At 35.5% G+C, this 13,978-nt stretch overlaps 1 protein-coding gene across 1 annotated transcript in view; it reads left to right on the top strand.

The window, feature by feature from the left end:
• Nucleotides 1–11,954, top strand: part of LOC100542976 (ataxin-10-like) — a gene marked incomplete at its 5' end in the record, with an annotated part of 46,424 nt that extends 34,470 nt beyond the window's left edge. The window contains one exon of the mRNA XM_010716472.3: nt 11,205–11,954. Coding sequence (XP_010714774.1) covers nt 11,205–11,392 — 188 coding nt within the window. The remainder of the gene's footprint in view (nt 1–11,204) is intronic.
• Nucleotides 11,955–13,978: the final 2,024 nt, after the last annotated feature.

The raw sequence follows: 13,978 nt of genomic DNA on the forward strand, positions 1-13,978 counted from the left end.
AGAGTAAATCATGACATAGTTGAGCATTTTCATGTAAATGTGGCTATCCTTTTTTGTCCAGGAAGAAAAGACAGCAGAATATTATATCGGTAATGGTTATCTTTCTCTGGAAAGCTTGCTTTAGGCACTGCCTCTGCATTCACCATATTAAAATGAACTATTTGACTGTATTTTCATGCCATACATAAAACAACATTATTTCAGTGGATATGGTCAATGCAAAAGAACTCAACTACTGATGAAAAGTCTCCACAGCCTGTCAAGTTCTGTCCATTTGAAAGAAATTACCCTTGTCCTCATCCCATAGACAGCTGCTTTGGTGCGTAAGTCTGAAGTCTGCTTGGGCTAAAAAGAATTGTGTTCTTTTGCAGAGGGCTGTATTTTTTCTTATCGCAGGCTGCTGCTGCTGCAACCCTGATCCTCTGATATAGAACACTATGAGCATCTTAATTGCTCTAAACCAGTGCTGGTTGTCATTGTGACTTTAACAAAAAGGTAGTAGTGGCTCAGTTTTTAGTGTCCCCACAGTGGCTAAGGAGCTACAGATGGGCAGTAAAAAAATTGGGACTTGTCAGCACAGTTGAAGAGCAGAAACTTGTTGACCTGGCCCTTTAGGTTCATATTGCCAGAGACAATAGCTAATAGCATCTGAATAGCAGCTGACTACTATAGGTGGAAATAAACTGAAAATTAAAATTGTCAAGCAAGAAGAAATTACTGTAGTGGCATACTCTGGTTCAATCCAATTGAACTCCCACATGCTGACAGTTCTTTTTTAAATCCCTGGAATGCATGGAGAATTTCTAGTTAATGGCATATACAGAAACTTCAGGTTCCTTTTTGTGTTTTATATTCAGACGAACTAGGCAGACTAGAAGTTAGAACAGGTGAAAGTATGGTTTATTCTCTGAGCAAGTACAGTCTCTGAGAGGGGCTTATTTCTTTCACCTTATTCAGCAGATGACATCATGTTTCTGCAAGTTGCTGTGAATTCTTTGTAGCTGTATTTTGTTAGATACTAATGGAGCCTACGGGGTCTACATGGTACACAGGGGAGTCCTTTAGTGTTGTATGATAATGGATTCTGTAGCAGCTGTAGTGGGCCCACTTTGTAAATGATTCCCAAGAGGCTTCAAACTTCTCACTTCTTCAAACTTCAAACTATTCCTCAGTGATGCTTTTGGTTTTAGTTGTGAAGGTCATCTGCCCACCAGTGCCTATTTCTGTCACTATGCACATGGGGATCTTTGCACTCAGGAAAGGAGCATTGCAAGTAGCTGGTCTTGTTCTTACAGAAGTGTTAGGGGACCAAAGAAGTGTGGATTCCATCATAAGTAGAGTGTTGTGTTCTGTTGTTTTTTTTTAATACGATATTGAGTAAAGTCCGAAGTGGGACTTTTATAAAGAGGCAAGATCAAGGTCTGTTGAAAAGGGCCCAGAAGGCATTTGTGTAACTTAATCCTTCTTTGAATCACTCTTGACATTGACTTCCCATCTGAAGAGTTGGAATGTAACTTCCATGTCTTAACCACTGTCTATCTTTTCTATATTTTGAAAATTCATTGGAAAAGAACCCACCTAGAGGTAACAAAAAGAACCAAGAAAAAAAACTGCTTAATCTTTATATTTGGTTGATTTAATTTCTGACTCAGTGTGCACTTCTGAAATATTTATTTTGTCAGAGGAAAAATAACTACTTCAGGTTGAGAACAAAAAATGTAGGGTTTTCTTGTGAGATGTTCCACATCAATTGGCTGGCTCAGTAATAAGGTTTCTTCTTTTCTTTTTAAACAGAAAGTCCTCCTTAATATAAGACCACAGAAGGAATGTAGTGAGTGAGATTGTCTGGGAAATGAAAGTTCTGTCTCCTTTGTTTCTCAACTTTTTGATTGGGGAAGAAAATTGGTAGTTACAATTCTGGTATCAAATTTCTAGCTTCATTTCATATATAACATGACTTTCTTGAATTCTTTAGAGCATATAAAGGTACTTTCCTGGTAAATGAAATTGATGCTGCATTATGATGTCTTAATTAGTTCACAGTTGCCAAGCACATTGGGGTTTTTGGCTAACACGCAACTCTCATAGAAGATAGCTAAAAAAAATCCCCAAACTCTCAGAATTAATTTATAGAAGTTTTTTCTTTGAGAACTGTTAATAGATTAAACTTGTTTGGGCGTTTAACAGTGGCATATTTCAAATTGCTGATTCCTTAATTTCACAAATGATTTGTGAGAATAGTTAAATACAAATTTCATAGGGAAGTTAGTGTTAGTTTTCTTGAGGATACATAAAATACTAAAGCAGATTTGACAGCATGCAAATATGAAGTCTGTTCCTTAGTATTTTACTTCTACCCACTTGCAGCAAATGACAACTGTCATCAATAATAAGTGTGTGCTGGAGAATGTTTAACAGAGCTATAAGAATGCAAGAAGGCTCTTTCAAGTGTCATATTAAAATACTTGTAATCCCTTGAAAAGAGTGATCTATGTAAGCATCAACTCAAGCATTTAAAAATAAAGAATTAAAAGTTAATAATTCTATTTCTAAATGAAATATTGTCATATTTATCTTCCATCCTAATCCTCTTGGTGGACTGAAATCCATGATAGGCTTGAGTTTTTGAAAGAATGCAGATCTTTAGTTACCAAGAGCACAAAATAAATAAACAAACAAATAAAATATTTTTTGTTGTTGTTTTTATAGCTCAAACAGCTTGCATAATTTTTCTGTAGACTTTAAAAAAATTCTCTTGAGTTGAGACAGAGCACTAGAAATTTGAGTCCTGAAGGTGTTTTTTGTTTGTTCTGTTTGTTTGTTTAAATAAACCTAAGAATGGTTCAAAAATATTGCTTAGGATGGAATGCCTCCTACAACTGCCTTTCCGTATTTCAGTCCTTCTTCTTGATGTCATTTTTTTGCATGCCTCCAAAAAAATATTCAGATGTAATATGGCTAATTATTGTATTTTTACATAATTACACTATGTAATTATGCTCTACATAATATCTTTATTTTGACATTTTTCAGTTGTTCCATTATCTGTCACTATTGTTAAAACAGTCTGTAATTTCAGCTGGTGAATGCGTTGTCTTACGTATCTTCTTCCTGATCCTTTTATCTTTTTCCTTCTTTTCCCTGGATCTTTGCATAGTCTTTGTTCTTTCAATTTCCAAAATGTTTTCCAAAATCTTACCTTTGCTTTCTGTCTCACAGAGTATTTTTGCAGTCCCCACTTACCCTGATGATTTGTTCTTATCTCTTAGTGTTTCTTTCTTCAAGGAAATGCTGACATTTCTTGAGATCACAGCATTTGTAATGGTGGCCAGTGGCTATCTGCAAAACATGATGGAAAAAGCTTAGTTGGTTATAATTCATTGCATCTTTCAAAACACCCATTGATTTGACTGATGTTATTTTTAGACGCACGCTGGATGTCATCTAATATCTGAGACTGGAAGTGGAGTTTCATTTACCTTCGTTGTTTTGTTTGTCATAAAGTGACATTTGAAATTACTGAAAGCATTAGGGTGGGAGTTAGGCCACCTGCATTATTCAGAAGCCCTTATTCAATAAAATACTTGAGTACTATGCTGAAAAGTGGGTAGGCATAGAGATCCTTGTTGAATCTACACATGTAGTTGAATATCTATTACAAATAGAAAAAGCTTCTATCCAAATTGTGATTCTGCTTATCTCACTTTCTTAGTTTTCAAAAATATAGATTAGAGTTATCTTGACTGCATTTCACATGTTAAGGTGTTTTTTCTAGTCTAGTGCAAGATTGTTTAAAATTCTATTTGACCTCTTTAATTTCCATTTTAATAAGGGTTTTAGAAAAGCTGTTTATTTCTGTATGTATACATACAAATGTGCATGAATGTATGTCTATGTATGGGTGGAGCTTATTTGTTTGTATGTCTAAGGAAATTTAAAATGACCACACTCTTCCTGGTATCTGTTGAGTTTGTTAACACAATTACCATCCCCCCAGCTTCAGTTCTTTAAGCCTCAGTGCTTGCAGTAAATTTTAGTAGTTATTTGATTCATGAGTTTCAACATAATGGGATTTTAATTTTTTCTTTCTGTACTTGGGAAAAGAAGCTAAGCTGAGGCATTTTGAACATGTAATGATAATTGAAGCTTTTTCTTCTTAGTGTACCTATTTCCTAACTCTCTAGTACCTGTTATAGATAACTAGTACTTCAGCTTAGTTATCATGAATTCTTAAAACAAGAGTAGTGTAGTAGAACAGTCTTTAAGAATATAGTAACTGTAGTGTATTAGCTTGAAATGTATCAAGAGTGTGATTCTTTCTGTTTTAAAAGAGGTGATTTATTTACTCATACCTCATAAATTATGAGTTTCTTTTAAAAATAAGTCATATTTTTTTTTTAAATGGGCAGTCTAAGCAGTGAAAATGAATGTGTCATATTCATGGTCTTAAGCTAGTCTTACAAGTTTGAGTATAGGAAAAAGTGTCACAAAGTAGAGGTTATGGCTTACATTTACAAAAAAAATTAAGTTGTTGCATAAGACATTATTAAAATAATGTCAAAACATAGCTTGATGTAACTAAGTATGTAATATGGCTTTAGTAGCTTCATAGCAATTGACAGAAATTGTGTTTAATTTCTTAGTGTGCTAAGGTGTGTTGACATTCTCCTTTTAAGTCCTGCAAAGAATGAAAGGAGCCACACAGAATATGGATTAAATGTTTCTTAGCTGACAAACATAAAAACATACATATAAGCAGCTTGGATATATTAAACTTTTCAATGGTATCTTGTATGATCTGCTAACCTAGAAATACAAGTGAAACAGGTGGAAAAAAAATCTATATAATTTCTCTAGTAAGTCAAATTACTGAAGTAGTATACATCAGTTTAATGAATATCGGGTACCAATTATCTGGCCATCGCTGATGTGGGCTGTGTGTAACTAAAAGCAGACAAGCAAGCCCTGAAAGAAAGAGTCTCAAAATCTGGATTTGTCCATTGCATTGTTAAGTGGTGCTGGAAAAGTATTTCCAAATAACATGAAGAGCTAGAACTCTATTTTTGAGGGCAATGCTAAGGGGGCACCTGGATGTTTTAAGGTTTTCTTTTTCATTTTAATGAAATTACTCAGAAAAAGCTGAAAGGAGCAGGCAGCTGGTGTTGCCTTTGTAGCCATATAGCAAATTTTGGCATAATTTGTCATATAACCCCAGTGCCTGAGCTTCAGAAGAAGCGCTGAAAAATACAAATGGAAGGAAGAGGGGTCAAGAATGTAGGAAAGCATCTTTTGTCTTCCTCAGTTTCTGTGCTTAGTTCATAAAAAAGATCTGTACTGATCACTGTGATCAAGATTTGTGTTGTTGTTGTTGTTGCTTTTCAAATCCATAATAAAAATTAGTGTTTGAAAAAGCCTGAACTGTAAAGAAATCTCAGACTGTAATGATTTAGCCAGTGGAATATTAAGGATTCAGTGAAATCTCCCAGTCAGTACTGGATATCTTTCAGAAAAATACATTAAAAATATGAATAAAGCAGAATTGACAGGCTCAATTTCAAGAGTGCCTTAAATTTCAGTGGTCTGTATTATTTGCAGAAGTGTTGGACTAAAGATTAGTAACTGTCCGTTCGAGTCTTAAATTGTTGGCCATAGCTGTTTAGTTGGATTAAATTTCACTGGAAGTTACAGATGAGCTATAACATGCCTATCTGCTTATTATACATAGTACATCAGCTCTATTTTAAAGGAAACTGCATACCGCAAGGCATGTTTTAAGAAACAGCTAACAGGTAGGATGTTTGGAGACTGGTAGAAGTATAGGTAGCTATAAGAAGACGGTGTTTGGTAAAGGAAAAAATTGCTGCTGGAAGACTGGGGAACAGAAAATATGCAGTGTGCAATTATTTTCTCCTACAGATGTTTCTTAATTTCTTTAGACTGTGAATTACAGACAGTCCTAATATTGAAACTATTTGGTAGTTTGGCCCATTGATCTCTTCTGAAATTGTATAATTTGAGATCTTGCTCTGGCAAGATTGTATTATTCTACAGAGTGGAATTCTAACTGTAAACCTTAGGTCAGATTTTTGTGGGTAGGCTTTCTTTCTTAATCTAAATAAATCATGGAGGTGGGTTTGGACTTGAAGTGCTTGTACCGGTCTGCTCCTTCCCTCCCACTGAGGAGGAGGTGGAAAAGAAGGGCAGGGCTGTCTGGAGGCACCTTAATAGTGCATTTCCAGCAAAGCTTTGCTGCCACATAGTGGTCAAGATTGAAGCTGGCTTGGAGGTGGATGGTCCAACTCTCCTACTGACCTATGAGCAAATGAGAATTGCAGTGAAATTGAACCTCTGCTCTCAGTTCCATGATACAGATCAGGAATAAATGCCTCTTACAGCATCCAGTGTACCTCCACCTTTGAGGCTGCTGTATGAGATGAGTTTGATGTACTCTTTGCAAGAGCCAGGTCAAGCAGGATGAAGGGAAGGACATTCCTGGCTGATAAGGCACTGCCTGTTTCCAGCTTTTGAATTCAGGATGTGTCAACTACAGACATGGATGGTGTTGAATGCTGTGGAATCTGCTAAGTAAAAATGCAACAACCAAAATATTTAGGGCTTTCTGTTATAGCTTCTAGGCAGAATATTCCAAGTTTGCATAGACTGAATTCCTAAAGTTTTCTGATGGTGATAATCAAATGTCAGGAATAAATGGAGTCCCAAACATGTGCTCCAAAAATATTATATAACTTCTTCAAAATAAGTAAATATATTAAGATCCTTAGATCTTTATGTTTTCTCTGATTACTTTTTTCAGGTAATGTCTTAAACTGGCATAAAACTTATTTACAGATCAAGGAAAAGTTTTAAGAAGTTGATGTCATTTTCTACAGCTTCTAGTACTGCAAAAAACTACTAAAATCCCCAATAGGAAGAGACTTGTAGAAGTTTGTAAGCGATTTGTCTGACAGTGAGGGACCAAAATCATGACTATCTACTACATGTGGTCAGTCATAGCACATTGAAACAAATAAAAGTATCTGAACTATGTAGCATATCAGGCCTCCACCAATTATGTTACATATAGAAATTCTCAGAAATAATAAACATCAAGAGAACTTAAGAAGAACGAAGTACATATTTCAGTCTCCTTGCCCCTATTCTTTAATGTCCTATATCAGTTAATGATAATACTGAACTTGCTTGAGAACTTATTTCCTTTCTTTTTCAAGCAAAGTACTTTCAGCATTACTTATGTATTCATGCTTATCTACCAAATCAGATTCAAAACTCATTAATAATTATGTCCACTCTTTTTCATCTGTAGAATCCATACTATTTTACAGAACAATTCGTAGAGATCACAGAATCACAGAATTGCAGGAGTTGGAAGGGACCTCAGTAGATCATTGAGTTCAGCCCCCTGTTAAAGCAGGTACTCTACAAAAAGTCTTACTGGTAGGCATCCAGACAGATCTTGATTATTCCACTCCACAGCCTCTCAGGGTAACCTGTTTCAGTGCTCCATCATCCTTAATGTACAGAAGTTCTTCCACATGTTAGTACAGAACTTCCTATGTTCAACTTCTAGGCCATTACTCTTTCTCTTGCTGCTACACAGCACTGAGAAGAGATGTCCCCTTGGTGAATTCATGTTGACTACTCCTGATAACCTTCTCTTCCAATTGCTTGGAGAGAGTATACAAAACACATTGTTCCATCACCTTTCCAGAACAGAAGTGAGGTCCTGGAGGTTACAACAGACTTAGCAAATTTGACCACCTGAGATGAGAATGAAAAGGTGGAGTTGTTTTTTTTTTATTAAGTGCACCTCTCCAGTAATGCTTCACAACAGGGTATTGGTTAGTGGCTCCTGACAGCAGGCAATTGTATTTTCATATGTCAGTAACTCCTTAATCAGTCAGTATTTTATTGCTAGCACTAGGTTGGTCTTACAGCCTGTTGTAGCAGAGTCCATAAGAAAATAAAGAGTAGAATTATGAAAAGTTCCCTTTTGCAGTCAGTGGCAAAATTACTACAGAATTCATGGGACATAGTTTTTGTATTTGTTAATTCCAGATAGCAACACTTTTTATTCTTTAGGGCAGACACCTTTCCTTTCTGCCTGCTTGCCTCCTCCCTGCCAGTTGAAGTTATGATCCAGAGGAGAGTGGATTTTTAAATTGCTGGTTGAAGATTTGTTACACAAGTGTGGAACACAGAACAAGTTGGTTCTGTATTGTTTGTATAAGTAAAAAATAGTTTAGGAATCACATAGCATACAGTACTAAACTGCATTGGAAGAGAATTTCTATAAATGTATACAAATGTTTGCTTGTTTACTGAACACGGTCTAGTAGTGAAACTCCTGCAAAAATGAAATTAAATTTTAATTTCTTTTGTATGCCCTCTCCACTGCAATAGAGAGATGTAATCTTCACTTCCTTGTCTGTAATATTAATTTGACACTGCAGTATGTTCTGCTGGAAAAATCTAGACAGCATTACTCCAGTCAGATCTACAGTGCTTGCTACATTTCTTTTATGCTGTATCACAACAAACAGGCTCATGCTGTTATTTGTAGTAACTATGGAAACTTTAGAAGCTCTCTTTCTAAAGCTGAGCTTACAATAAAGTGCTTAAATTGTTGGTAGGATTAGAGACTCTAGAATATGTTTAATTTTCTCTGTGTGTCTCTATTTTTGGAGAGGAGCAAGAGGGTAATGTGAATATTAACTGGCGACTAGCTTTAATCTCTGCTGACACTTAAGACTGTCTAGTTCTGCACACAGCCATCCAAAGGTCTTAGCCTCACACAGCATGTGAACAAGGGAAATCATGCATATTCATGACTGAATTTACAATGGAAAACCTGTATACAGAAAAGAGTTTTTGAATGAGTGAAAAACGTTATTGAAACCATTTTGCAGCTTCAGCTACAGTAGTCAATAATGATAAATGCCATAATGCTGATAGAGTTCATAAAATAATGGGGATGTCTTAGATATTATCTAGGCATGAATGGATATGATAATGGGAAAACATCTTTTGCTGTGGATTTTAGCAGTGCAGCAGGAGTATTCCCAAGACAAATTAAAAAAAAAAAAGTACTTTTTTATTTTCTGGGTGGCTCTTTGCACGATTGAAAACTATCAGTCTTTGAATTTATTTTTATTTATTTTTTTTTTCTTTTGGGAGATATTTTCTTATGCAAGTGAAATTCAGTGTTGTGTTTTAAGAACACCAGAGAATTCTACATCTTCTCCTAGGAGAACAGCTATGGGGGTGACAGCATTTTTCTCAAATACACTGGAAGAATTTCATGTTACTTTCTGGCACTCATTAAATGCCCTAAATCAGAGCTAAGAATGATAGGTATCAGCCTCTTTCCGTTTGTGCTTATTCATCTCCATTCATTGCATGTTTCAGCTTTCTGTAGTTTGTTCTCTCCATTGAAGCTGATTAAGGAGATTCTCCTTCTGTATGATTGGATTTCTATGATATTTTGTTGGTTTTTTTATACACAAATGTAATCTTCAGTGGAAATATTCTGCTTGTCTAACTTACATATTTTGGCACTTGTCTTTTCATTTGACCATAGTAGTGATACACTGTCAGAAGACAATACATTGATTCTCAGTTTGAAAAACTGTTGGAAAAATAGTGCTATATTTGTTACTGCTTTACCACTTTTGATTTCCAGTTTTGCACTGCGTGAATGTTTAAGTAATTATGAATTACTGCTAAAGGGCAAGGGACCATTTCACTAATGCATGCCAGTGCAGTATTGTTCCCTAGCATGTATGTTTCCTCTGATGTTTGGCCAATACACTCTTCATTTAAACATTTCTCTCTGTGAAGGATTCCTTGTGGGCTTTTTATTTCAGTCTATTATTTTTTGGCATTAAACTACTTCTGTGGTTATGAGGAGCCAGGATTGAGGTGGGCACAACATTCAGTGCAAGATATGTACAGAAAATATATAGACTGTTGTAAGAATACATGTGCAGTAGCTGGTGCAGAAATAGCAGATTTTCCAAATGTTATCATGATAGACTGTGTAACAATGTCCAATTTGCATATTTTATTCTTTTGGCTGAGATTCCCATCTTCCCCCATTGATTTTCCCCTCCAGTCATGCCCTGGCAAATGCCCATAAGAGCACTATCTCATCTCTCTGCTTAGACACTGTCCAGCCCAAAACACATCAATGAGATGAGTAAATTATGCATATTCTTATACTGGATGTGAAGCTACATGTACTAAATAATTGGTGCCCTGCAGGCAAACCACTTTTGTGTGATGCAGAATTGCTTGCCTCCCGTATGGGTAACTTGGGAAAGATTATATCATCACGTAGCTTTTCAGTTGCAGAATTAGGGCTAACAACTCTGACACTTCATAAAATGAACACTATAGTTCACTTCGACAATGCCTTACTGATAATCCTGGGAGTTAAAATCCTTTGCCTGTGTCCCTAATGTGTGCCTCAAACCTGGCCTCAAGGGACCACCTTAGAAGGTGAATGAGTTGCAGCTTGTGCCCATTTAAACACAAGCAGGAACTACTTGCTGGTGATCATAGTATCTTTTATGTTGGCAAGGTTGTAAAATCATCCAGGCGCAAAGAACTGAATCTAGATAACTTTAAAGGTTAAATATTTTAAGTGTCTCCCACATTCTTTCGCTATTTTTAGTTGTTAGCATGGATGTGTTTCTCCTTATCTACATTTCTTCAACGTTTGCAGTGAAAGTAATCAGTCATCTTCTTGCTTGTACCTGTACAGTTCATGTTGTTTGCCAGTTCTTGGATGTACAGTGTTGAGGTGTTAGGACTGTAAGCACAGTAAATGATTTTATCTTTTATTTTAATCTTATTAAGAAGTTTATTAGCACAGTTCAATTAGCTATCATTCTATTTTTTAAAATGTCCTTTTAATTCCTGCAGTTTATTTGTGTTCTTTTTAAATTTTTATTCAAGATAAAACCTACTAAACTTGACTGAAGTTAATGGATGTACCACATTTAAACGTAAATTACTTCATATGCAAGTCTTTTAGGTGCAGAGACATAGTCTGTAGGTATCTTACTTCTTCCTTGATCTCTTTTGTTTTTCTGGGTTTGAAGGAGTGGGGGGAAACATGTTAACAAATTAAAATGGAAAAGAAAAAAAAATTTAAAAAAATGATCCTTAACTCTATTCAACAGTTCTGAACCAGTGGGCAGTATACGCTATCCGAAATCTCACTGAACAAAATGAGAGAAACCAAGAGCTTATTGCACAGATGGAGGAGAAAGGGCTGGCAGATAATTCTGCCCTTGAGAGTATGGGTTTACAGATAGAGAAACAAGATGAGAAGTTAATTCTGAGATCTGCCAGAAAAAAGCCTTCATGAACCAAAAAAAAATTAAGAACAGTTGATTCATTAAAAGAGGATTTCTCTTTTAAAATGTTTTCCCTGCTGAGACAATCAAGACTTCTTCAATTTTAGTTCCAGTTGGCTGGATGTGTTCTGTTCATTCTTGAAGAAACTGCCATACAATTGTTCTCCCTTCCTGTTGTAAACAAAGAGATATGTCTGCTTTTTCTATATATCTAGGTAGATGAATTTATGGAGAAAAATCCTTCTTTTTCACACGGTTGAAATGTCATTACTTTCCTGTTTCATTAGTTTAAATATGACCTATTGAGTTAGAATTTTGTTTGCTAAGCCTGAGGGCAACTATCATTAAAAACACAACTAAAATAACTTCTTTGCAATTTGCCCTCTATATTTACAAGATCTGTGCTGAACCAGGGCAAAACAATGAAAGTTGTTTGTTTTCTCTCATTATGCTTAAATAACTGTCCTTACATAAAGAACAGTGGAATGTTGGATGTATGTAAATATTTAGTGAATTAAACAAAACATGCCTTCAGCATATTAAATTGTTAATAAATTGTGTTTTCTGCCTTGATACCTTTCAGTCTTTGTGACAAGTATATTAAAAACAAAGCTGAAGCTGTTGTGGCAACAGATGCTACATTCCTTTGCACTGGGGCATGTCTCTGTTTTGGAGACTTTGGTGTTTGTTTGAATTTTATTTGTTCCTTTGGATGGTAAGTCAGCCCACTTTCCTTTTATTTTGCACTTCTCATGGGTTTTCTGAACTCTGGCAGACTGCTGAAGAGGTAGTTTCTCACTGTGATTAATTCTAGCAGATTCTTTTCACCCCTCTGCCTTTCCAAAACATTGACAAAACTCATTTCCAGTTAATTAATTCAAGAGAGGCAGAAGAATGGAGGGCCCTGCCTCTTCATTTTGGGTACCCTCCTATATTGTTGTTGGACCCTGCCACTGTGGAATGTGGCATGAATGAGATGGGGGTTAAGAAGGGGGGCTGAGAAAGGGGAGGATTGGTGGGGGTGGGGTGGGAGTGGGTTAAGGGGAGTAGTTAAGGTTAACACTGTGTTTGCCATACCTTGCCCTGGTATTGAAGAAATGTAGTCCTCCACGTATCAACCTAATAAGAATCACAACTTACTGATACTAGCTGTTGTGTATCACTGCTTTCATTTGGTTATCTTCAGTCCAAACGGAAAGGTCCCAGAAAAGTTAAATTGTTTATGTTTTTGTAATTTAATCATATTCTCAGCTGGAAAGGTAAGGTTATGTCCTGAAGCTACTTGTAACAGACAGTGGGCCACGTGCAGCAGCTTCACTTCTCAAATCCAGTTTTGTACTTAAAAATGGAAAGAAAAAAAAAGAAAATACAAAGTACTTTGAACTCTGGGAAATTTATTTTACTGCTTAAAACTGATAAGGAGTTTAGCCAGGTTACTAAGATCTTCTCAATTTCACTGTAAGACTTCAATGTCATTCATTCTGAATGGATGGAACTATGAACTTGATCTAGTGAGATTTTCATCACATTTTGGTTTTCAAGGCCATGATACAAAATTGCAAGGTCTTCATCCATTTACTAAGTAAAGGATATATGTAAAGGGATAATGACTAGGAAAAAAGACTGTACTTTTTTGTTTGTTTGTTTTTCTTTTAGTGACAAGTTAACTAAAAACAAATGGAGAAAAACATTGTTTTAGCAAAAAAATCATTTTTAAAAAATAATAATTTGACAGGAACATTTCAGAGAATATTAAAAATGGTTGTGTTTAAAATCCACAAAGTAATTTTTTTATACAGACAAATGCTATTTGCTACCTGAATGGAAGAGCTTATGGTTTTGGTTCTTCCTGAGAAGGTGTGTTATCAGATTATGGTCTCTTAATAATTTTCCTAGGCTTCAATTCTTGTACTTGGGCCAGAATTCATTTAACAGTTAAATTACTACAGCACATCAGATTTAGAGCTGGCAATCTTAATCTTCACAGCATTATCTGAAAATTCATAGTTCTAGTACCTAAATGACAAAAACACACAAATAAACAAAAAGTCTCTAAAAAACCTCACTTTTTATTTAGAAGGCAACATCTTTTGACTTGAAAAGGAAAGATGAAGCTTTTATTAACAAAGAAGCATCAAGTATCGTAGCACCTAGAAATAAAGTGACAAGGTTTTTAATTGAGGAATTATAAAACCTCAAACACTTTAGCTGTGCTAGTTAGGAAACTCATGTCAGATAGTTTAACAGAGTGAGAAAAAAGTACTTATTGTGAACAGAAAATAAACTTCATATTTGAGGGGAAAAAAATGCAAATAACTTCCTTTTATTTAGGGTAACAAAGAGTTAAAATCCTATTCACAAAGCAAATCCAGAAAGACCTTCGGTTGTGGAAAAAACAGTGGGAGTCCCTTTTTCCTTTTAAGCAATAGGGAATAGGAAGCTTTTTCTTTTCCTTTTTTTAACCTAATCGTTGTGTACCCATCATGCGCACAAACCTGTAAATATAAAGCAAATAATAACAAACACAAATTAGTAAAAGGGTTTTGTGTGTTTCAGTGCATAATGGAGTAATGGTTGTGTTTTCTAAATGGGAAATG

The sequence above is a fragment of the Meleagris gallopavo genome, chromosome 1, assembly GCF_000146605.3.
Source record: "Meleagris gallopavo isolate NT-WF06-2002-E0010 breed Aviagen turkey brand Nicholas breeding stock chromosome 1, Turkey_5.1, whole genome shotgun sequence".
NCBI lineage: Eukaryota > Metazoa > Chordata > Aves > Galliformes > Phasianidae > Meleagris > Meleagris gallopavo.